This window comes from Apostichopus japonicus, chromosome 3 (genome assembly GCF_037975245.1).
Source record: "Apostichopus japonicus isolate 1M-3 chromosome 3, ASM3797524v1, whole genome shotgun sequence".
Lineage (NCBI taxonomy): Eukaryota > Metazoa > Echinodermata > Holothuroidea > Aspidochirotida > Stichopodidae > Apostichopus > Apostichopus japonicus.
The window spans coordinates 27,135,462-27,162,652 of NC_092563.1; the positions used below are offsets into that span (position 1 = coordinate 27,135,462).

At 38.8% G+C, this 27,191-nt stretch overlaps 1 protein-coding gene across 1 annotated transcript in view; it reads right to left on the reverse strand.

Moving 5' to 3' along the window:
* Positions 1–891: 891 nt before the first annotated feature.
* Positions 892–27,191, reverse strand: part of LOC139965696 (DNA topoisomerase I, mitochondrial-like) — an 86,609-nt gene continuing 60,309 nt past the window's right edge. The window contains exons 8-13 of the mRNA XM_071968318.1: positions 25,627–25,770; positions 22,708–22,917; positions 20,168–20,351; positions 2,620–2,845; positions 1,740–1,868; positions 892–979 (exon numbers count right to left, since the gene is read on the reverse strand). Coding sequence (XP_071824419.1) covers positions 892–979; positions 1,740–1,868; positions 2,620–2,845; positions 20,168–20,351; positions 22,708–22,917; positions 25,627–25,770 — 981 coding nt within the window. The remainder of the gene's footprint in view (positions 980–1,739; positions 1,869–2,619; positions 2,846–20,167; positions 20,352–22,707; positions 22,918–25,626; positions 25,771–27,191) is intronic.

Below are 27,191 nucleotides of genomic sequence, written 5' to 3' on the forward strand. Positions count from 1 at the left end.
TGGCTGCGCCCATGCATCGTTAATATCATTGGTTCAGTATATAATTCTTTTACTGAACATTTTGCTGAATATAACAATGTCATAGTATGTCCTCTATGAACATCTCAGAGGTTATTTACCTGCATTTTTCAGTTATCTTAAGATGCCGTACCTCAAATTAAGTTAACTTACAGTTTGTGGTCATGAGTTTTAGTTATTATGTATTCGTATCAGTCGAGGGTAAATCGAGATGGATAGGTACGTTGTTAATTTGTTACTAGAATTCAATTGTGGCTGTTTAGAGGCAGACAGAAGTGCAATAACTTAAGTGTTACCTCCACTATTTGTTTAATTATAAAGTGTTTATGTTATGAATCCTTGAAGGTGTGATTCATGCATTAATTACCATGTTTCATAGCCATTAACTATTCATTATGTATTTTAAAGTTGTTTCATAGACCTATTTATTATGTAAGGTAGTATTTTATCTTAACTGTTGATTGTCTGAGGTTTCATATATGGACATGTGCTTATGATTTCTTTTCATATTTTATATCAGTTCTCAGGGCTTAAGAATCCGTCAGGTGGCCGTTGTACCACCGTCCTCTTTAACGTTGTTTATATTATTAACTGGCTTTAATACCCACTAATGGCCTTATGACCCCAATAATAAATTGGAGCAGTACAAGCTATAGGTTTGGTCTCTTCTTTTATGTTGCACGTACAGTATCACACAAATCAATCCACGCATACCTGCTATTTGACAAAGGGAAAGAGCCACAAGATTTGCCATCTTAAGAAACTACAAAACCTTTCCATATTGAGTAATGGATATGAGAGGACAATCTGAACAACAAATAAAATCAACTACGACCAAACAATGTTAGTAATTTGGAGCTACAATGGTAACCATCAGAATTTATAACCTGATTTCTCTTTTAACACCCATTTCTGTTCTTTTTTGTAGAATTCCTCGCCATAAACCTTATATTCGTTACTCCTGTAATGAAATGAAAAGACGGAAAAACTTGTAAAATCTGAACAAACTTACAGTTGATACAACTTAATCTCCAGCCTTAATAATATGATATGGTGGGTGCACTTCCCTTTATCAATAACTTCCCACTAGTAGAAAGACACATTTTGTGTGCCTTGATGTACAAGCCCCAGAAATATTGGTAGGTATGTCTGTAAGTTGCCCAAGCCTAGTTGTCACATGCTGATTCCACCCCCCCCCCCACCCCACAGCCGGGATCAGTGTTTGATTATTGAGTTTCAAGAATCAGGCAAACACAACAATGACATAATCATACTAGAATTGATTCACTTTCCTATTACAGAAATTTTGGAAAGTAAGTGGACAATTAAGGTAATTTCAGATATGAGACATAACAGTTTGCTTAAATTGAACTATTATATTTTCTTAGGCCACCAAAACATTAAAAGCTGGATTTACTTCTGAAAGTTTCCCCCACACATGACCTTCAAGCTAAAACAAAAGACTACAAACTTAGTTCTTTCATGAGATCTCGCAAACATTTGAACAGAAAAATGAAAGAAAATCTCATGTCACTGGCAATAAAAAGCCTGGTTCCTGCTTCAAGTTAAGTTCTTGTAATCGCTTTCTCCTGAACGGGAGTGACCTACCAGTTGTGTTCAGTGCATTTAGTTTTGCTTAAATATAATTAAATCATTCCATACTTGTTCGTTCCTCCTGTTTATCGACTGATACAGAGAAGTTTGATGTGAATGATACTCACCAAGCGACTCTTATACGGGGATCCAAGTAGTACTTAAGGGTGGTAGCAACGTTAATATGCTCGCTCTTCTTTTTGTCTTCAACAGATAGTGTCAGCTTTTTCAGCTCTACACTCAGACTCTTGACCAACCTACAGGAGCAATCAACCAGCGTAAATTGTTAACAACTCATCAATACGGAAAGTACCCGTGCAACATTTCCTAAACAAAATTCGTCAAATCCATATATTCTTATGAATGTGCAGCTCAGGTGACCAAACTGATGATCAAAGAACTGCTGGATTCTCACACAGAGATAAAAGGTCTTTTGCTACATAGATCAAAGTAACCCTTAAACATTTCTTTGATGTGTCACACGAATGATGCTTAAATACTTTACAGTACCACATTTATCACTGATATTGCAAAGAAACAGAAAATATATTCAAGTACGACTGAAAACACATGACCATCAATGTTCAAACTTATATAAATAAGTGTGTACGAACGACGTTCATTGAAAGGCCAGCAACGGTCAAACTTTCGTACACTGTGTGTTGTACCACTGTTATTCCTTGGCCATGCAATGATTCTTAGATGTGAGATTTCCTTGGAGGTGGGGGTGGAGGTGGGGGCAACTTATTGACTAATACCCAGATTTCTACATTAGCATTATGTCCAAAGTCACCCTGTGGTTGACAGCAACTAAATACAACTCTTGTTGGGGACCAATCTGACAAGCATGTTAGTGCACATTTGGCATGATATTGTTTGCAATCAGAACAACTCAAGCTTTGAGTAGTTGTCATTTCTCATAGTAATCTGGACACCTTGTGGTGACAATCTATGACTTTACTTCCTCAAACATTCCAATCCATCTGATATCTGCCCCAGTTCACTTACTGTTCCATTTCCTCATTCCCACCCTGCATGTCCTTCTCGGCATTCTTTATGTCATCCTTCTTGGCCTTGACTTCTGCCTCAAGCTTCTCCATCTGTTTGTCAAAACCCTTTGGGGTAGAACGTTTATGGTTGCATAAAACTGCTGCAGCCTGGACAGCTTGATGGTCGGCCCGCTTCAACAATAGTAATCTGTCTTCATGTGTTTCATTCACAGTTTTCAAAGCTTCTAAGGACGACACATACAAGAAATAATAAACCGTGGGGTCTCGAAGATGATAACAATTAAGTTTTATAGAGATTACTAAATAAATGGTTTATCATTTTACTGAGACACGATGAAGAAGATCAGGAAGATTCAGGATCACCATGGGCTTCAGATATTATAAAAACCAAGTTTGTTTCTGAGTAAATATAATTTGGACAAGACAAGAAAAATACAAGACAAAGCAATAATTACCGCTTATGTTTTAATAATCACAAAAAATCTATTTGCGATAATTTGCAGGATTCCCCATTTCCGAACATTTCTATCTTCATACTCATTCTCCCAAAAACCTAAAATGTATTTTAATTGTCTCGAACTTCAAATCTGCTACTGAACGTAAACGTAAAGAAATCGATTGGATCTTTCGTAGTAAGTCTCACATCACCCGATCACCAGCCTCAACAAAGACTTAGGACCCCTTAGCAACCATCAGTTCTACAAACATATGTAATCCGTTTTATTGCTCCTTAATGCACTTCCTGTATAGTCATGGTTTATTTATTTGGTTCTTATTCCATCAATGCAACTTACACTTATCTAGCATCATACTTTCATTGTATGACATTTTGTACTTTTCATTCGACTGCTAAGTATTGCTGACAAAGGTCCCAGGGGGACCGAAAATTCCAATATATTTTCTAAAACTTTACTCCTTATTTGTCAATTATGAGTCATATCTTATTTCTCTGGTTTTCTCTAATAATAAATATATATATATATATATATATATATATATATATCTATATATATATATCTATATATATATCAGTGTTCTCCACTACCGGTTTTGTCCGGGCGCGCCGCCCGGACAAAATTTGAAAAGGCTGGCTAGCCCCCGGACATAAAGCTACCGCCCGGACGAAAAACTTGGTCGCCCGGACAAAAAAAAATACACTGGCACCTCGTCAAACATTTTCTAAAAGTCACTCATATTCTTTAAGAGTGACGAATTTGATCGAAAATACATGTTTTGTTTCTGCCGTGGCCGCGAAACCGGTACGAAACTTCTGTCAAATCAGTGACAAATAGCCTAGTAGCGCACGCCGCAACGTTCGGTGTCGGGTTGTGATAAAGTTAAAACAAATCCTCAGTACGGTCAGCTTATGAGGTGTACACGCCAGTATGTAGCCTGCAGACAGCGTTACATTTTGAGCAAATGAGCCTCCGGCAATAGTAGCGCAATCGCACGTGAATTTCGGAAACATGTCTGTTCCGTTTTTTCGGAAAAAAGCCTCGGAACGAGGCGCCAGCCCCCGATGAAGGACCTGCTGAAGGGGGTCAGGACACTGGAGAAGATGTTGAAATCCAACCAGATGCTGATCTCCCGTCCACTTCGATTTCGGGGGGGTCGCATGATCGCCAAATACCCAGCGCAAGGCCAAACGAAACATCAACTAGGGCATCAACAGTAAAACGCTCGCGTGTGACTCACAGAACAAGTGGATTCAATACCGAATGGCTGAGCAAATACAAGTGGCTGGAATATCGAGAAGGGGTTGGTAAGTCATTTCCCACTAGCCCCTCCCCGCCCACAAATAATAACGAAAATTTTGACAACATTGGGTGATCGTGGTGTTAAACAACCCTTTTTAATTACGGTCGCCATGGTCGCATTGGCAACCACAATTCTCGCCTGGCGATGAGAATTTCTGGAAAAATTAATGCTAGTCGCCAGCCCTATCATACTGTGGCGATCAGTTTTTGCAACTGAAAATTTCACCAATGCTTTACAAAAAACTGAAATATACTTACTGACTAAACGCACGTTGTTAAAAAATTAATATTGAATGGATTTCCCTTACAAAACTGTCGATATTATGAAACAAACTACGTTCGGCAAAGTCCTGTTTCTAGAATGCCTAACAATGAACAGCGTGCACGATACGTACATCAGTTTACAACTGCAGTGTTTAACCCTACTTAAATATCACTGTAGGCTGGCTTCATGTGTTTCGAATTTTCCCAGGTACCTTGCCAAACAACCACCTGTCTAACACCTGTTTTTTAACATTTTTGGCACGTTTCCAAAAAACCTTTTCATGGAGTAAACTATTTTGGCTCCACTCTAGAATTAATTAGGTCAGTCAGTAAAGGATCGGTAAAGTTATGCGAAATATTATCTTATACGTTCAAGAAAAGTAGGTTAATATCCCCGTAACATTAGGGTAAGTAAAACACACCTCAAGCCAACTGACTCCTTCGCATGAACAAAACAATCTATTCCCCATGATACACCAGGCACAGTCTATACCATACAGACATAGCACGATATCAAGGCCTCAATAGCTACAGTATGGCCATCTTTATGAAAGTAAAACGTGCAATCCCATGTTTTAGGCCTCTTGGCATGATTAACTAAATGCTAAATATTGTTTCCATGTCCTTGTAGAGAACGTCAACTTCGCAAAATACAATTTAAGTTGTGTTTTTGTTGTTACGTGAGATCCGTAACCGACGAAGTGGTTAGGCTATTTACTATACACTTAACTATGGTAGGATATTAATTTTTCCTTTTTTTGTGAAAATTCTAGAAAATACTTTCTTTTTCTGCTGCTCAACACCAGATGTGGTCTTATGGTTAATTCATAAATGGGTGTACTAGAGCCTTGTTTACATGAAATTAGTTGCATTTAGCACGATATGCCAGTTTCGCGTGAATTTTTCGAAAGTATTTTGCTCGATCTTTCGTAAAATACTTTCGAAAGGTGTACCAACTTACTTTTCGTACACAATTGTTAATTTCTCTACTGATTTTCAGAGTTTTGTTCTCTATACAGTGAATGTTGTAAAGGACGGGTTTTTACGAACTTCAAAAGTCATGAAGTTGATAAACTTTATTTCTTTTCAACTTTCTCACTGCAATTGTTATCCTGTTGGTGTTGAAATAAATAAAGACTAATTTGTTATTTGATCATCTATTTATCATTCTTTCATTCATTGTGTGCATCTGTGTAATAAGGACTGATAATTGGTTGATATGCCTGAACTTGGCAGTTATCCCAGTCAAGCACAGGCTTTGTTGGGTTAGCCTTGCACAGTGTAGAATAATTTTTCATTGGACTTAGGGCCTATTCATTACTACTCATATTTCAACAACAATTTTGAAGTGTTCTTATTTTTTTTCATTTGGCAAATGTAAGAGAAAATTTAAAACACTGCCTAAAAAATAGCAATTCCTGGAGATACATGCAAGGCAAATATAGCACCAAATGTTGCACCATTTGGCGTCTAGCCCACCTTTAGACCCCTCCCCCAGGACGGCGATTACCCCCAGGACCGCGATTACCACCCGGACAAAAAAATGACCTGCGGAGAACACTGTATATATATATATATATAAATTGAAATTGAAATCGTAATCGTAATGAGTTGTAAAATCCAGAACAATGAATATAAATATATATATATTTGAAATCGTAGCGAGTTGGAAAATCCAAAACAGTTAAAAAGCTTCCAGCCTCCACTGGGATTCGAACCCAGGCCTCTCGCTTTATATGTGGACACCCTAACAACTAGGCTATGGACGCTGATTGTATGTCCAGAGATTAGAAACCGGTTAGGAAGGTCCGAATTCCTCTGTAGGCATTTGTCACCTGTATCGAACAATACTAGTTCTGTTTTGGTGACAATATATTTGCCTTACTCTAGAGATCAAACATGATGCTAACCAACTATATACAGGGATGTAAGTGCAGCCCAAAAAAAAAACCGGAAAAATTTTTGGAGACCCCAGGTGAATGCCGTCCTAACACATCCTACTCCTAGCTCTGACTACTTGCACACTATCGTTATGTTAGGCTAGCTAAGAAGTATTAGCGCTAACACATCTTACCCCTAGTTCTTACTACTTACACACTATCGTTATGTTAGGCTAGCTCAAAGTTACGAATACGTCGCAGCGAACTACGGAATAAAAAACAGTCTCACATTCGAATGCGATCACAAAAATCGACTTTCATATGCGTATCCCGTAGATTTCCGCCGCTCACAAATATCACAAGCGTTAATTCCAAAACTTATGTCGAGCACCAGCAGTTATACGAAGATATTAATTAGCAGTCCAATCAACATGAATTAGGCAAGGTTTTTCAACGACAGAAATGAGCTATAGCGATTTGAAGTTCGCACGTACGCAACGATATTCACATGGCACAATGTTGTACAGTGCAATGCGATGATGCGAAACTGGAAATGGTGTTTTGAGTGATCGATAAGTGAAAATTGAAGTTAGCTTGCTGCAAGGGCCAGGCATTTTTGCCGCGTTGTGTCTTTGATATTCGAACAATATTCGAACAACTTTATTGGAATTAAAAAAAAACCGGATTTCCGTAAAAATACGGAAGACCTATTGGAATTAAAAAAGAAACCGGATTTCCGTAAAAATACGGAAGACTTACATCCCTGTATATATTTAACAAAGATTCAATCATTCACTTCCTGCTGCAAGAGTGCTCAAGTTACAACACGCTATAAATTACAGTATAGGTATACAATCTAACATGGACCCGCATATTGCACTTAAAGCATACCACCATTATGCATGCCCAAAGTCCCTCCTCCCCGACAACAAGGCAAAATATGGATGAAACAAGAGCCCAAGGGCACTGTGGTTCCTTGCTTGGGGTATATGACAATACACTACCCCATTCACAACTTGTCCCAAAATATCAACCATGTCACACCTTGGCATTGAGATTTAACTGCATTAAATGTCAAAATTTAACTTTGAACTTGTATGTAACTTCACACACAAAGGTCACCCGGAGGTCAACCAATTGACATTTTTGATCGGTGAGACCTAAATAGAGCATGACTGTAAAAATTCAAACATTTTTTCTTTGCCCATTTTCTCCCCCCATAATACTACTTTTTTAACATTAGCTGACCTTTGGTGACCTTGGATCACATGACCGTTAAGTTTGAAAATATTCCCCTATACCATTTGCAACTTGTCCAAAAAAATCAACCTTGTCACACCTTGGCACTGGGAGTTATTGCATTAAATGTCTGAAAATTAACTTTGACCTCGCACACGAAGGTCAAATGGGGGTCAACCCATTGACATTTATGATCAGAAGGTACCTTTAACATCTGAAAATAGCATTGAAACTGTAAAAATCCCCAAAACACGAAAAGGTCACCAGAGGTCAAATTGAGGTCAAGGGTCACCCAGATGCAGGTCGACAATTGGATTACATTGAAGCAACTCCCAACCCTAACGGACAATTTGTTCTCAAGTTATCGCAAAAATACTAGTTTCTTATCATTAATTGACCTTTGGTGACCTTGTATCATATGACCGTTAAGTTTGAAAATATTCCCCTATACCATTTGCAACTACTCCAAAAATATCAACCTTGTCACACCTTGGAACTGGGAGTTATTGCATTAAATGTCTGAAAATTAACTTTGACCTCATATAACTTCGCACACGAAGGTCACACAGGGGTCAACCTATTGACATTTATGATCAGAAGGTACCTTTAACATCTGAAAATAGCATCGAAACTGTAAAATATCCACAAAACACAAAAAGGTCACCAGAGGTCAAATTGAGGTCAAGGGTCACCCAGATGCGGGTCGACAATTGGATTTCATTGAAGCAACTCCCAACTCTAACGGACAATTTGTTCTCAAGTTATCGCAAAAATACTAGTTTTTTATCATTAATTGACCTTTGGTGACCTCGTATCATATGACCGTTAAGTTTGAAAATATTCCCCTATACAATTTGCAACTACTCCAAAAATATCAATTTTGTCACACCTTGGCACTGGGAGTTATTGCATTAAATGTCTGAAAATTAACTTTGACCTCGCACACGAAGGTCAAATGGGGGTCAACCCATTGACATTTATGATCAGAAGGTACCTTTAACATCTGAAAATAGCATTGAAACTGTAAAAATCCCCAAAACACGAAAAGGTCACCAGAGGTCAAATTGAGGTCAAGGGTCACCCAGATGCGGGTCGACAATTGGATTACATTGAAGCAACTCCCAACCCTAACGGACAATTTGTTCTCAAGTTATCGCAAAAATACTAGTTTCTTATCATTAATTGACCTTTGGTGACCTTGTATCATATGACCGTTAAGTTTGAAAATATTCCCATATACCATTTGCAACTACTCCAAAAATATCAACCTTGTCACACCTTGGAACTGGGAGATATTGCATTAAATGTCTGAAAATTAACTTTGACCTCATATAACTTCGCACACGAAGGTCACACGGGGGTCAACCCATTGACATTTATGATCAGAAGGTACCTTTAACATCTGAAAATAGCATTGAAACTGTAAAAATCCCCAAAACACGAAAAGGTCACCAGAGGTCAAATTGAGGTCAAGGGTCACCCAGATGCAGGTCGACAATTGGATTACATTGAAGCAACTCCCAACCCTAACGGACAATTTGTTCTCAAGTTATCGCAAAAATACTAGTTTCTTATCATTAATTGACCTTTGGTGACCTTGTATCATATGACCGTTAAGTTTGAAAATATTCCCCTATACCATTTGCAACTACTCCAAAAATATCAACCTTGTCACACCTTGGAACTGGGAGTTATTGCATTAAATGTCTGAAAATTAACTTTGACCTCATATAACTTCGCACACGAAGGTCACACAGGGGTCAACCTATTGACATTTATGATCAGAAGGTACCTTTAACATCTGAAAATAGCATTGAAACTGTAAAAATCCACCAAACACTAAAAAGGTCACCAGAGGTCAAATTGAGGTCAAGGGTCACCCAGATGCGGGTCGACAATTGGATTACATTGAAGCAACTCCCAACCCTAACGGACAATTTGTTCTCAAGTTATCGCAAAAATACTAGTTTTTTATCATTAATTGACCTTTGGTGACCTCGGATCACATGACCGTTAAGTTTGAAAATATTCCCCTATACCATTTGCAACTTGTCTCAAAATATCAACTGTGTAACACCTTGGCACTGGGAGTAATTACACTAAATGTCTGAAAATTAACTTTGACCTCATATAACTTAACATACAAAGGTCACCTTGGGTCAACTTATTGACATTTTTGATTGATGAGACCTAAATTAGACCACCAAACTATAAAAATTCAAACATTTTTTTCTTTGCCCATTTGCTATCCCCAAAATACTAGTTTTTTAACATTAATTGACCTTTGGTGACCTCGTATCACATGACCGTTAAGTTTGAAAATATTCCCCTATACCATTTGCAACTTGTCCGAAAATATCAACCATGTCACACCTTGGAACTGGGAGTTGTTGCATTAAATGTCTGAAAATTAACTTTGACCTCGTATAACTTCGCACACGAAGGTCACACGGGTGTCAACCAATTGACATTTTTGATCGGAAGGTACCTTTGATATCCAAATCTAGCATCAAAACCAAACATTTTCTTTTTTGCTCGTTTCCTCCCAAAATAAGCACATTTTTTCTAATGTGACCTTTGACCTTTTGACCTTGGTTTCAGATGTAGTTTAATCTCCTGATTCCAAAACACAAAACGACAAGTCTGTACAACCATCCTAACTCCGACCGAAAAACTTTGACCCCATATAACTTCGCACATAAAGGTCACACGGGGTCAACCTGATGACATTTATGATCAGAAGGTACCTTTGACATCTGAAAATAGCATCAAAACTGTAAAAATCCCCAAAAACACGTAAAGGTCACCAAAGGTCAAATTGAGGTCAAGGGTCACCCAGATGCGGGTCAACAATTGGATAACATTGAAGCAACTCCCAACCCTAACGGACATTTGGTTTTCAAGTTATCGCAAAAATACTAGTTTTTAATCATTAATTGACCTTTGGTGACCTCGGATCACATGACCGTTAAGTTTGAAAATGCTCCCCTAACCAGTTCACAACTTGTCCCAAAATATCAATCTTGTCGCACATTGGCACTGGGAGTTATTGCAGTTTTAATATTTTCGGTTTTTGGACCATAACTGACCTTTGGTGACCTTTGTGGGCACCAGAAACAATAGGGCACACCTTCTCCATATGGCGGATCTATAGTCCAAGTTTGGCCTCAATCCAACATTCCCTTATTGAGATAGAGCGTACCCAAGCAAGTGTCACAGACACACACACACACACACATACACACATACACACACACGCCAACCTGACTGCATAGGTTCCTTTTGCTAAAGCAAGGAACCAAAAAGGCTCCCGTAACGCCTTCGATATCACCATGGGCTGCTACAATGACGCAGAAATATGTGAACTTGTAGGCTTGTTTATACTGCATCATCTAGAACAACCTGACCAGCGTAGGCCTTTCAAGAGATGACGGTCTGTGATGAGAAACCACCCAGACCCCAAAGCATAAGAAAGCATCTAATCCAGATTTTCCAGTCATTTGGCTTACAAATAATCGTCCAAACTAATCTCACATCAGTTAACTACCTGGACATCAACCTTAACCTTGAAACCGGCATACACCAACCATATAGGACACCTAACGACCTACCCATGTACATAAACGCGGAATCCAACCACCCACCACATATAATCAGGCATATCCCCGTCATAGCAAAAGAATATCTATGTGATCATCAAACCGTCTTCAACACTACAGCTCACATGTATGACCAAGCCCTGAAATCAAGTGGATACACAGAATCAATACAGTACACTCAACTGTATCCCTTCTGGTGATCCTCCTTATCTATTCTGTATTTGTACCTGTATTGTATTCTTGTGTTTCAGGTTTTCATTTCATTTTTATAATTTACTCATTCCGCCGCTTTCAACATGTCTCACCATTTTCTTTTGCTTCAGAAGCTCAGAAAATTGATGCAGAAATCCCAGCGCTATTCTCTCCACCTTTGCAACTACAGGTTCTACTCTCTCTCCCGCATTATTCCCTCTACAGGTTACACACCAACCAGCACTAGGAACACTCCCTCCAGGACTCCAGAGAGGGTCAGGCCAACTTACTTTTATATACAAACAGATACATACATACATATATATATATATTATAGTAATAATAAAAAAGGTTTATAAGCACAACAAGTACAGAAAACTGTGTGCACAGCTGTGCTAGAAAACAATTAAATAAAACACATTGTAACGAAACAAAAGTTAGACCTGGTTGAGATTCTGGCTGAAATCAGAACCATTGACAAATAAGTAGTGTTTAATTGCCTCCTAAATGAAGCAGCATCTTGGACTTGTTTAAGGCTGTCAGGAAGCTTATTCTACAAATTAGGTCCAGCCTTCGCAAACGATCGATACCCATACAAGGATTTAACTCTTTTAATAACATAGTTCTGAGCACTACGGTCAGAGGTTACCAACAGATCATGGATATATTTAGGACCCAGCCCTCTAACAGTCTTAAACACAATCAGCATGATTTTAAAGTAAACCCTCACATGATCATATACTTCTATCATAAGTCATTCTTGCAGCAAAATTTTGAACAGATTTGAGTTTATCATGTAAATGTTGGTTGACACCAAAATAAAGTGAGTTACAATAATCAATTTGAGAAATAACCACGGATCTTGGACAAGAGTGCTTAACTCAGACTTAGTAAGATAGCACCGCCTTTTAGAAATATTTCTAAGATTCTTAAAACACCTGGATTTAAGTGAACAGAGTTGATGAAGAAAAGACATGGTATCCTCAAAATGAACACCAAGGTTACAAACAATTTGTTTAAAACGTACACAATCAACAGAGTTAAGAATGACACCCTTGATACAAATCAGTTTTAATATAGGAGGGGGAGCAAAAAAAAAAAAAAAAAAAAAAAAAAAAAAAAAAAAAAAAAATTATTTGGTTCTTGGATTGGATTTATTTGTACAGCCCCTCTTCAAACTCTTTGCGATATTCCCACAATAAATTTTTTAAACCAGTTTAGGACAATACCAGTACTACCAATTTCATTAGATAATCAAAAATAAGAACAGTAACGTCAATGGTGTCAAAAGCCAAGCTTAAGTCAAGGAGTACCAGCACAGTGGCATATCCACTGTCACTGGTGTAACGATATGGAAGCTTGTTTACTTGAATGACACCACTCTGTGGTTGTCAAGCGAAGCATCATGAAATTTTTGATAATTTTATCAAGCGTGTGAGTGGTTTAATGACCAATGTATCGAGTTATGTTTAATGTTCAAGGTCAAAATTGGCGAACTTGTAATTGTATGATCAACTGAGAGGGTAATACAGTACCTTTATCTAGGCTATTCTACTTTAGCGTGTTAGGCTGCCGTAGCATTTAGTAGTCATTGCACGTGCTGACGATAAAGGTAACGTACAGTAGGCCTACGCATGTATAACATTGGGGATTGCAGTGTTTAATACACACTATTTTATGTGTGAAAAACTAATAAAAACAACTTAAAGTGGGTATCGTCTAGCAGGGTTGCCAAATAACGTTTCGTGTTGTCACCACAGAATCAAAGTAAAGTTGTCACAGTGAAGTCGACAAAGTAAAAGACATCTAGTGATAGGCCAAACTCCCAAAGTACAGAAAAGTAATTGGAAAGAGTTTACGTCTGTATTTCAAGGTCATTGTTAGATTAGACTTTAGAAGTACAGTAGCATAATTTTGTAACAAAAATGAGTACTATTACAGTGCCATTACAACAAAACTTGGACCTCAAGGGTAATTTGAAGAAGAACTGGGATAAATTCAGATTGTTGTGGGATAGTTATCTTACTCTGACTGAGTTGGATCAAAAGATGAGAAAATCCATGTGGCAACATTTGTAACTTGTATAGGCCCTGAGGTGTTGGAAATCCACAACAATTTGCTGTATGAAAATGCTGTAGATCGTACAAAAATTGCAAAATTAATGAGCTTATGGGAAGCATACTGTATTGGGCAGACAAATGTAAGCTATGAAAGAAACAAGTTTAACAACTGCACCCAGGAACCAGTGAAATGTTTGACAAATTTGTTGTGAAACTGAGAATTTCTGCATCCTCGTGCGCATATGGCACACTAAAGGATCAATTGATTCAAGATCATATTGTATGTGGCATAGCTAGTCGAAATACTCAGAAAAAATTATTGCAAACAGCAGATTTGGATCTCCCAAAATGTATTAACATTTGTAAGGCGGCTGAAGTGGCTGCAGTACAAATAAAAGGTATGAGTGATCAAAGTGCTGAAGTCCATGCTGTCAGGTACAACCCTAAGTCAAGATGCCACAAAGGTAAATGGGTTGAAGACTGTAGGTACTGCGGAAGAAGTCATGAGGCAGACAAAATAAAATGTCCAGCATATGACCAATCTTGTTCGAAATGTGGAAATATGAATCATTTCGCAGTGAAATGTAAAACCAAATGGAAGTCAAAGAAAAGGAAAGATTTTCATAAAAGTCATTAGAAATCAGTCAAACAGGTTTGACTTGAGTAGTGACCAAGAGGCACAATTTACGAGTGAATCAGTTCTATCTGTTACATTGCAGGAAGATGTAAACAATGTTGATATAAACAGAGTGGGTCCATATGTGACCAAAGTATATGCCACGTTCCAAGTTGAAGGTTCACTTGCAAAGTTTCAAATTGATTCAGGGCATCAAGTAATGTGATACCTGAAAGGTATGTCCCTGAAGGCACTGAGGTCAAAGAGTCAGACCACAAAAATCTGAGCATGTACAACAATGATCCAATGCCAATTGTGGGGATTTGTAAATTGAGGTTGAGAAACATAAAGAATATGAAGAAATATTCTGTGCAGTTTGTTGTTGTGCAAGGAAACAAGCAAGTGCCACTTCTTGGATCGTGGGCATCACAGCAAATTAAATTGATTAAAGTGTTGTATGAAAACATAGATAACAAACCAACTCAAAGTTATGAAATAAATGGGGAAGTAAAGCTAATTGAGAAAACTAACTTACTGCTGAAAAAAGAAAATGTGATAAAAGATTATCATGATGTATTCACAGGCCTAGGGTGTATGCCAGGTAAAGTACACTTGGAAACTGATCCTAATGTCACGCCAGTCATTATACCACCAAGACGTGTTCCAATATCTATAAAGCCTAAGCTTAAAGAGGAGCTGAAACGATTGGAAAAATTGCATGTGATAGAGAAGGTTGACAAACCTTCTGACTGGGTGTCAAGTCTGGTTAGCATAATCAAACCCAATGGTAAACTGAGTGTTTGTATTGACCCACAACCATTAAATAAGGCTCTAAAACGGGAACACTACCCGTTACCCGTTATCAAGATATTCTGCCAAGTCTTAATGATGTTAAGGTTTTTAGCAAATGTGATCTGAAAGAAGGATTTCTCCAATGTGAGTTGGATGAAAGTTCTACCAAAATGACCACATTCCAAACCCATGAGTGAGGTACAAGTATAAACGCATGCTGTTTGGAATCTCCCCAGCACCTGAGCTCTTCCAACAGAGGCTAGATCAAAACCTTGAAGGGCTTGAGGGTGTTCATATCATAGCTGATGACATATTGGTCAATGGTAAAGGGAAAACAGAAGCCCAAGCAGACAAAGATCATTACCGAAACATGACTAAGCTGCTTGCAAGATGCAGAGAGCAATCTATCAAGATCAACAGAAATAAGTTTGAATTTAAGTGCAAAGAAATCAACTTTATAGGGTATGTTGTTACTAAAGACGGTCTCAAAGTCGACCCAAAGAAAGTTGAGGCAATCATTCATATGCCTAAACCAACCGACATCACAGCAGTAAAAAGGTTCTTTGGAATGGTGAAATACTTGTTTAAGTTCCTTCCAAGCTTATCGGACACGAGCGAACCGATTCATCATCTAACACATAAGGAAGCAAAATGGAGCTGGGGACAAGACCAAGACGCAGCATTCAAGGAGGTGAAGCGCAGTGTCAGCAGCACATCTTTGTTGAAGTACTTTGATCTGCAAAGCAAAACTGAAGGTCAGGGAGACGCATCGGAAAAAGGAATCGTTTTCACACTGATGCAGCAGGGACAGCCGTAACCTTTTCGAGTAGAGCGTTAACCACCGCAGAGACTCATAAATCTCACATATCGAGAAAGAACTTCTTGCGTTTATCTTCGGTTTGGAGCGAAACCACCAATTCATCTACGGACGCAAAATAAAGCTTTGGACAGATCATAAGCCATTGGTTTCAATCTCTAAGAAACAAATCACGACTGCCCCAGAGCGCCTCCAACGGCTACTTCTAAGACTGGTGCAGTATAATGATGTCGACATGAGGTACCAGCTGGGAAAGGAAATGTATCTAGGTGATACATTATTGCAAGCCTTACTCCAGAATGACGAACGATCTGCAGTGGAAGTTGAGACAGAAAGTGTAAACATTACAGACTTCCTTCCGGTATCTGAAGCAACTTGCAAGTTAATCCAGAAAAGTTGGTGTCAATATTTTCACCATCGATGGTACAGCTGGATTATCTCTGTATTGTGGACTACTACTTTCTGATTACTTCAAAGTTGACACACTGTTAAACAAGAAAGATGCGCCGGCAGTGATCAAAATCATGAGGCGATATTTCTCTACACATGCATGGTATACCAGTAACAGTACAGTCAGACAAGGGACGACCATTTTAGTCCTGTGAGTTTGCTGATTTCGCGTAGTCGTATCAGTGTCGACCACGTAGCCAGTTCACCGCTCTTCCCTCAAAGCAACATTGGTAAAGTCAAAAACGTGATAAAGACCGCGAAGAATTTGATCAAGAAAGCAAAGGAGGATAAGCAAGACATCTATCTCAGCTTGCTTAGCTTGAGGAATACTCCTTCTGAGGGTCTGTCATCATCGCCATCACAACGTCATTTCAGACGAAGGACCAGAACTTTTATACCTACTGCCAAGAAACTTCTCACACCTAAGGTTGTGAAAGAAGTCAAGCAGAAGAAAAAAGATTGAGAAATGAAAACCAAGCCGGACATTACAATCGTAGTGCTAAGCTTCTTCCAGAACTGAACAAAGGACAACAATACGTGTTCAACCATCAGGACGAGACAAAGTTTGGGAAATAGCTAGCATTGAAGAACTTGTCAACAAACGCTCCTACAAATCATCACAGAAAGATGGACGCAATTCAGTCGTAATCGTAAACATTTACACGCTACCAAAGAACCACTGATTGACAGACTTGAGCTGTTCTATGACTTAATGACTCACAAATTGCACTGCCAACCAGCATCTATTGCAGCAAACAACGACAGCAATTTTTCTCGAACACTCAAATTTTGAATACATGGCTCAGATCATCAAGCAGGATGAGAACTCAAAATAATCCTGAAAATGCATCATACATTCCATTCCATCCTATATCATACTCATCAGATAGTATTTAGTAGTTTTATTATGTGTTATGATAGATACTCCTGTTGACTGTGTTATGACACAAAAACATTTCAATATTTCTTCATGTCAACTTCAGAACAGAAATTTTTCAGGCCTCAATCACTGATGTAACGTGAGTAACCGAAAAAACAACTTTTTCTCTATGTGACATTTCTTTAACAAGTGGAAATCTGATAACCATAATTTCGTTAGTACTCATAGTCCCAAGGGTGGAAACAAGATCACTAATGAGGAGAGACCCATCATGTGTGAGTGATAGATCACAGAAATCTGTAACGTGAGTAACCGTGTAACATGAGCAACCAATGTGTACCTCAGTAACCAAGCTAACACACTGAAACAATGCAGGAAATGCCTATTATTGTCTTGTTAATAATTGCTCAATAAAAGAGGGCAGTGGGGGTTTGGCTAGGGTTAGTACAACACCTGGAGAGTACTCTCCCATCACCCATGAAGAAGATTCAGCAAGAAGCTAGGAGGGTGGCCACCAGACGACGAGTTGCATCCTACCGGGAGAAGAGGAAGGAGGCCATGAAGAAGTTGCCTTTCAGCAGTGCACGAGCATACTCAAAAGCAACAGCAAGAATACGCGACAGATTGCCCGAAACACCACATCGCCGGAAAGCTGTTAGTCGTAATCTCTGCAGGTCTGAGCTAGGCGACGACATTCACCCATCGACTACAACAACTTCTGCTATGCCACCAACCACTAACGCGAGAGGTCTCAGCGATGAAACTGTTGAAGTTATCCAGCAGTTTTATCAGCGAGATAACATCGGTCAGCAGGTGCCAGGCAAGAAGGATGTGGTCAACATCTGGCCAAAAGAAGGGGGCAAAATAAAGAAGCAAATGAGACATTTGACTTCATCCATCATGAAACGTTTGCCCTATTCCGGGAGGACTATCCCAACATCAAGGTCGGCAAGAGCAAATTTGCCGAATTACGTCCAAAACATGTCCAGTTAAGCAACAAGATAAGGTATACATGCATGTGCAGATATCATGAGAACTTTATGTATGCTGTAAATAGTTTACACGATGCTTCTCCAGAATTTTCTGCATACTCCCATGACCTACCCGCCAAGCTTCTCTGCCAAAATCCAACAAGGGAATTTTGGTTCAATGAGTGTGACCACTGTAAGAACGGCGCTGGGTTCATGATGAACTTCAACCACGACCGGGGAGCTGCAACATGGTATGTGTGGAAGAGTGAAGAAGAAAACAGGTTCACAACCTGCTCAGGGAGTGGCAATGCTGGTATAGAACTCGGTGACTGGTATGCCGTTGAATACGAAGGGGTATTGTACCCCAGTGTTATAGAAGCAAAGGGGGACCAGAACGATGAACAAGTGTCAGTGATGCAGCCAGCTGGGCCCAATTGGAAATGGCCAAACCCAAGGGACAAGATATTCTATATCAGGGAGAAACTCATCACCAAACTTGATGCACCAACCTTGGCCAATAACCGTGGGGACTTCAAATTTTCTGGCGCCTATTGAAGACTGAATAAATCAGCTCTTGAAGAGAAAGCCTCTTCCAAACATTACTCAATATTCAATCGAGTTGTTAATGTTGAACATATGTTACCAATTTCTTATTGATTCATGGTTGTTGTTCAGTTGGCCTGTTACTTCCCCAGAGACATTTAGTTCCCTGAGTATTATATCTGGGTAAATTAAAGTTTGACACACTGCTAGTCCTCAAATAAAACTTAATTACAATGTTCAGAATTTGCTGCCGATTTGTGAAGATATGATTCTTGCATTATCTCAAAAGGACATTGTATATATCTCTTTTAGATTGTAATATTATTGAATTACACTGGAGAAGATGTTCAAAATGTCAATTCCACTGATATATGGGTGTTTCCTAGTCATTATCCAGCAGCAAGTTTCTCACAGACTCTGATTCCCTATGTATTGTATAGGTGGACAAACTGTAACGTGAGTAACCGTAACGTGAGTAACCGTTGAATGCCTCCTTTTCAACGAGACGGGAAACCAGATGTGATTTTGATTGTGTTCAGTATTTGTATCATCACCTAAGGTCCAAAAAACATGTATTCATTTTCTTCAAATATAACCAGTATGAGGACACTTTTTGAATGCAGTTTGTTTTTGGCGTTGGGGTGATTTTCAAATGTAACGTGAGTAACCGACACTTTCATGTTCCTATATCCTACAAGAAACAAGATAATCAAATAGTGTTTTCGCCAATGTTCAGGTAAATTTGTTACCCTATCAATGCATAGAGAGCAGTCATTCAAATTAATGAATGGTGGAGCTATCAGACCATTTGTAAGCCAAAGTCTTCAAAAATGTAACGTGAGTAACCGTGGAATTGCCCCTATAGTTTTTAAAATTATTTGATCTAAGCCATTCCCCTTGATGACAGGAGAAATATCTGTAAGTTTTAGACCATCCATACTACCAGTGATGATCACAAATTAACAAGATGACATATGCAAGGAAGAAGAAAATCAATATTACTTTGTAGGAGATCTCTCGGAAATATGTCACTAGGGGAGCATTTAATTCCAGTATCACTAATTATCTCTCTTAACTCATCAATAGCATGTAAAGTGTATATGTATGTATATATATATATATATATATATATACATATATATATATATATATATATATATCACACGTATAAGTATAATCAGTAGAAGCAGAAAGTGCTCAATACCGTAGTAGAGCAATAATATCACATATAGACAAGATATACAATTTACACCATATTGCTACCCTGGGTTTCACGCACGCCTGCGTGAAACCCAGGGTAGCAATATGGTGTAAATTGTATATCTTGTCTATATGTGATATATATATATATATATACATACATATATATATATATACATACATATATATATATATATATATATATATTCATATATATTTTGCTACAGCATAAATTCAATGCAACCATCCATTATCACTGCTTTCAGTAAAAGCAACACTCACTCACCGTTTGTAAACTCCACTAGTTTGTCCTGTAGAGTGATTGAGGCATTGCAAGTCCTGAATACTCTAGTAGTCAGGCGAGGCATCTGTGTCTTCAGGTATGTGTTCAGTTTGGTCGGTGTCAGTTTATCAAACAATTCTTCACTTTCTTCTCTATGATGTTTAAATTCCTGAATTTTCTCATAGACCTACAAGATATGAAGGCAAGAAATGAAGTCATCTTTAAATGTTCAGATCGGATGATATTATTACTATTTTGTGTGGCTGTTTTGTTATTTTGTGTTCAATTATTTGGTACCAATAACTTTATACGGATGGTGTGCCAACCTCTAAAGACACAAAAAATACTATATAATTGTAAAGCCGGGAGTGGTCAGGTTGTCTGTGTGGTAACGCCCATTGCGGGAGATGGGGTGACACAAATGATTGAGTCAAAGATTGGTTTACTTGGCAAGCAGTGTAATAACACTCCCCTCTAGCGAGCTATAAATGTGAAAGAAGAAAACAAGAAAACCACTTAAATAGTTTCTTAAGGATTAAGAAACAGTATAGCCTGACCGTTCATGATAAGTAACACCCCTTTAAATTTTTAGAAATAAATTAGAAGACTCCTTTAAGCTGTCTCAGTGAGCTAAAATTAACCTGGCCGCAGAACAGCAGACCTGTCAACCTGTTTGACCCCAAAATAGGGAGAATAACATTTTTCAAAATAGGGAGAACAAGGGGAAAATAGGGAGGTTGGTAATTTCAACTGAAATGATATAAATACTCCTAAATAAGTATAGTCTACTTATGCAATACAATGAGAGAATCATCCAATCAGTGTTTCTTGTTGTAGTTAACAGCAGCTCGCTTCGCTTTGTACAGGGTTTCTTTAGTAGGCTTCCATTTGAAATAGGGAACAGTGGACTCTGGGTACTGTGACTTCATGGCTAGTATGCTAGATAGAGTCCCATCAAGCTTGAGACTTGACCGACTGTCTGTCTTGTTCTTGCGAACTACACTGAATAGCCTTTCCTGTTCAGCGTTACTGTGGGGAATTACTACATAGGACTAATTGTTGGCTATTTTCAGAAATGTCGCAAGTGTAGAACATAGAAAAACCGGGAGAATAGAATATGAAACCGGGAGGTTGGGAGATTTGGGTAAAAACCGGGAGAGTTGACAGGTATGGAACAGTAACAATTAATCTTAGACATATCTAGGTGATGTTCCTCAGACAAAATGATAACTGGAATTTACAAACAATACATGTGCAGTTTACCCCTTGACATAGGTATAAAATTGAACACCACTGGGGGTCTCACTTTCATATAACCCTAATCTTTGCTTCCAACAATATTACCAAACATATGGGCATTTTCCCTTAATATAAATGGCAGCTCAAGAACTGAATAAACATTTGGTTCCTTTCAACTCATTCTATACATTACTGAAACAATTCACTAAGAATCAATGGGATACAAATCAGTACCATACCTACACTGTTATGTGTGCAACAATTATGTTTAACGACACAAGGGCGCAGCCATTTTATAACAATGCTATGGTGAAGAATATCTGAGGGCACTATGAGTGAACACCTCTACAGTCACTAACTCATACAGCCTAAGTGTAATATAACCCGATAGGCTCCAGAGCTTACAATACACTTGCCCAGTCAGGGTATAATCTAAACATGCAAGCTATATACAAACATAATATCCCAGAGGGTCATTTGCCATAAGCCATGCCTATTAAACAATTAGTTAACATAAAATCTCAAGTCACATGTATGCAGTAGTAGAAGAAAAGTTAGTTCCTTTACTGTAACTTGTTCCCCCCCCCCCCCCCCCATTGGAACAGCGAATGTAACTTGAACACAAAGCTATAATGACAATCTACTCGTCCTTGTTCGAGCCCTACAAACAACAATTAAAATACAGGGTATTTGCCCTCGAGATAATCAATCTTAGGAAGACTACAAATGAAATACATATTTACCTCATAGAGCTTTTAAGTTGCCACGCAATGGTGAAAATAAACATTTTTTTAATCAATGAGGTGTTGCATGCACGTGTAGTATTACGAGCACTGAATAACAAGTAAAAGTTAACTTTGGTTAGAGACTTTTTGCAGGGTGTCCAACACTCAACTAAAGGAGCTGTGGGGAACCAAATAGGTAAAATAATGCATATTCTCACATCATATTGTGGCTTCTGACACAAGGAAATTAATTTAGTACACGATATTCTCTTTAATTTCAAGGTTCTTGCAGTAGTATGTATGCTCTCAGTTTGTCCTGAGACATACCGCGATTAGCAAGGTTCAACAACCTCATGAATATCAAGTAAAAAAAGTCATGAATAGTAATTACAAGAGGTCATTGACTATGCCGGCATTATGCTGGCCAGCATTTTGCTTTGAACACTTATTCGGAAGTTTGGCAGTAAAATGCAAACAAATGAAGTTTGTATACAAGTACCAACAATGTATAGCACTTTCTGTACTGAGAAACTTCACATTTTCAGCATTTCATGATAAACAAAAATTGCATAAACTTACTTTTTTCTCTACTTCTACTTTTTTCTGATATTCTACTTTGCTCTTTCCGACGAAATTAAACTCAACAAAACACTTGTTTCCCTCCTGCGGCAGCAACATGATATGCTTAACCATGAGATTGCAGCAGCCCACTGCGCCCTCCTCGTCCCCTTCCTCCTCCTCTTCGGCAGCCTCACCTTCTTCCGCCTTGTTACCAGCTCTAAAGGTCAACTGAATCCCAGCAACAGAGAAAGTCAAAAGAAAAGACGTCAGATCACTCAGGTCAGACGATTACATTTTATGACAAGATAATGCAAGCATTCCCAAACAATTGATGAACTTAAATTGTACAAACCACATGCACCAGAAATCACAGGATTTGGTGAACACTAAGTAATTGCTTCTTTTCTATAGACTTGCAAATAACACATGCATGCATACTTGGGACTTCCAGTTGGTTGTTTTCACATCTTCTATAAATCTACTTGTTTCATCTCCAGTATTCACATCTATCTATGTTGCCTCACACTATTTTTGGATACACTCATAAATATTTAAAAAAATATAAACATATAAAATAAAATTACTCTGAGGGTATGACATTTATGTTAGCAAAAGGCAATTTTTGACCTTGACACTTATATCATCTTATTATAATAACATTGTGATAACAAATATTGATTAATATCCCAGGATGTACACTGATCAATATCCCAGGATGTACATTGTACAATATCCCAGGATGTACACTGATCAATATCCCAGGATGTACACTGATCAATATCCCAGAAAGTACACTGATCAATCTCCCAGGATGTAGACTGATCAGTATCCCAGGATATACACTGATCAATATCCCAGGATGTACACTGATCAATATCCCAGGATGTACACCGATCAATATCCCAGGATGTACATCGATATCCCAGGATGTACACTGATCAATATCCCAGGATGTACACTGATCAATATCCCAGGATGTGGACTGATCAATATCCCAGGATGTGGACTGATCAATATCCCAGGATGTACACTGATCAATATCCCAGGAAGTACACTGATCAATCTCCCAGGATGTAGTCTGATCAATATCCCAGGATGTACACTGATCAATATCCCAGGATGTACACCGATCAATATCCCAGGAAGTACACTGATCAATATCCCAGGAAGTACACTGATCAATATCCCAGGATGTAGACTGATCAATATCCCAGGATGTACACTGATCAATATCCCAGGATGTACACCGATCAATATCCCAGGAAGTACACTGATCAATATCCCAGGAAGTACACTGATCAATATCCCATGATGTACATCGATATCCCAGGATGTACACTGATCAATATCCCAGGATGTACACTGATCAATATCCCAGGATGTGGACTGATCAATATCCCAGGATGTGGACTGATCAATATCCCAGGATGTACACTGATCAATATCCCAGGAAGTACACTGATCAATCTCCCAGGATGTAGTCTGATCAATATCCCAGGATGTACACTGATCAAGATCCCAGGATGTACACCGATCAATATCCCAGGAAGTACACTGATCAATATCTCAGGATGTACACTGATCAATATCCCATGATGTACATCGATATCCCAGGATGTACACTGATCAATATCCCAGGATGTACACTGATCAATATCCCAGGATGTACATTGATCAATATCCCAGGATGTACACTGATCAATATCCCAGGATGTGGACTGATCAATATCCCAGGATGTACACTGATCAATATCCCAGGAAGTACACTGATCAATCTCCCAGGATGTAGTCTGATCAATATCCCAGGATGTACACTGATCAATCTCCCAGGATGTAGACTGATCAATATCCCAGGAAGTACACTGATCAATATCCCATGATGTACATCGATATCCCAGGATGTACACTGATCATTCTCCCAGGATGTAGACTGATCAATATCCCAGGAAGTACACTGATCAATATCCCAGGATGTACACCGATCAATATCCCAGGAAGTACACTGATCAATATCCCATGATGTACATCGATATCCCAGGATGTACACTGATCAATATCCCAGGATGTACACTGATCAATATCCCAGGATGTACACTGATCAATATCCCAGGATGTGGACTGATCAATATCCCAGGATGTGGACTGATCAATATCCCAGGATGTACACTGATCAATATCCCAGGAAGTACACTGATCAATCTCCCAGGATGTAGTCTGATCAATATCCCAGGATGTACACTGATCAATATCCCAGGATGTACACCGATCAATATCCCAGGAAGTACACTGATCAATATCTCAGGATGTACACTGATCAATATCCCAAGATGTACATCGATATCCCAGGATGTACACTGATCAATATCCCAGGATGTGGACTGATCAATATCCCAGGATGTGGACTGATCAATATCCCAGGATGTACACTGATCAATATCCCAGGAAGTACACTGATCAATCTCCCAGGATGTAGTCTGATCAATATCCCAGGATGTACACTGATCAATATCCCAGGATGTAGACTGATCAATATCCCAGGAAGTACACTGATCAATATCTCAGGATGTACACTGATCAATATCCCATGATGTACATCGATATCCCAGGATGTACACTGATCAATATCCAAGGATGTACACTGATCAATATCCCAGGATGTACACTGATTAATATCCCAGGATGTACACTGATCAATATCCCAGGATTTACAATGAGCAATATCCCAGGATTTACACTGAAAAATATCCCAGGATTTACACTGATCAGTATCCCATGATGTACACTGGTCGATATCCCAGGATGTACACTGATCAATATCCCAGGATGTACACTGATTAATATCCCAGGATGTGCACTGATCAATATCCCAGGATGTACAATGATCAATATCCCAGGATGTACATTGATCAATATGCCAGGATGTACAATGATCAATACCTTATCAATGAAATAGAGTGCTACACCCCGTTGTCTGATTTCCCTGTCCGTGCTCTCCCAATCCTTTTTGTATGCATCTCTGATTTTCGGCAAACGTTTCTTCAATGTCCTGGCAGTCTCATATTTCATCCAATCTTTCTCTCCCTAAAACAAATGCAAATTTAAAAAACATGCAAATTTTGCCACCTTGTCAGAAATTAAAATGTTTAAAATTCAATTATTTTAATATAAACTATAGGTAAAAATATATGGAGGTCACAAAGACAATCTTCATTTATGTAGTGCCTTCAGAAGAACTTGCATGTCGCAAACTAAGCTCAGAAACATGGGACTCTTAGGGCCTGTTCAATCATAGCCAAATAGCTCCAGATTGGAAACATATCACAACATTTATAATAAAGATTGGTCTCAATGTCTGCAATAATTTGGTGAAAAATGGAGAGGAGGTAATGTAATCTCAAAAAGGTACATGAAACCAAGTGCCCTACCTTTGTCTGTCTAACCAAGCCCCCTCCCCCCAACCCCGACCTTAACAGCATAGCGTAACAACATGATATACCATAGCAAAACATAGAATAGCATTGCAAATTCTATTGCATATCTAATTGAGGACAACATAATATACAACATAATTTTGTAGAGCAAACTGACATCACTTACAACATGGTATAGAATACCAGAGGGCACAAGTTGTATATATCGTGCTACTAACCCCCCCCCCCCGCCACAGGCACCAGTTATCGCGGGCCTTCTCCTGAACTTTTCGGGAGCCGTTTCCGAAGCCCTCGTTTTTAAAGGTTTTTCGGGTGCCGTTTCATAAGCCTGCGCCACTCATCCAAAATGTACTTTCTTATGCAAACTGTCCAAAGTACAACATGTCACGGTCAAGCAACGACCTTTCTTACGTGAACTGTCCATCCCCTCATCATATTTGATATGATGGTCCCCTAATCATAGCGCTCCCGTTTGTAAGAGAAAAAATAGTATCAAAACATTGGTAGTTGCAAGACTGCCAATGCACTTATAGCCAGAATGACCTTTCCTGCATGAACTCTCCAAAGGAACTTACGTCACAGTCAAGCAGCACTAAAACACAAAAGTGCTTATCAGGAATGTTAGATCAAGAAGATATGATGATTGAAGATAAAAACTTTTGTGTTTTTTGGGGGCATGCCTGCATGCCGTTCATATAAAAGCCAATGCCGCTGTTGCAAATGCACTCAATTTCTCTGATCTTAGAGAGTGTCTGTTGGATTCAAATATTCAAAACGTCACAAGAACGTTGTGGCTGGTTGGGACGTTTAGACTAGCGCCCAAAAGCGGGAGTGCTGCTGGAGCCGCCTGGTAAAAATTTGCATACTGTACCTGAACAATGTCTCTAGTGTTACAGAGACTTTTCACTGAAACCCGCCGGGTACCATTTAGACCTGACAGGCTGCGGCGGTTAATGCAATAACTATAACCGGGACGTCATAAACCACGCTCATGATTGGAAGATGGCGGAGTGGCCGACAGACGAGGAGTAACAGAAAGGAAGGGTGTGAGAAACGATCTCAGACAATTTT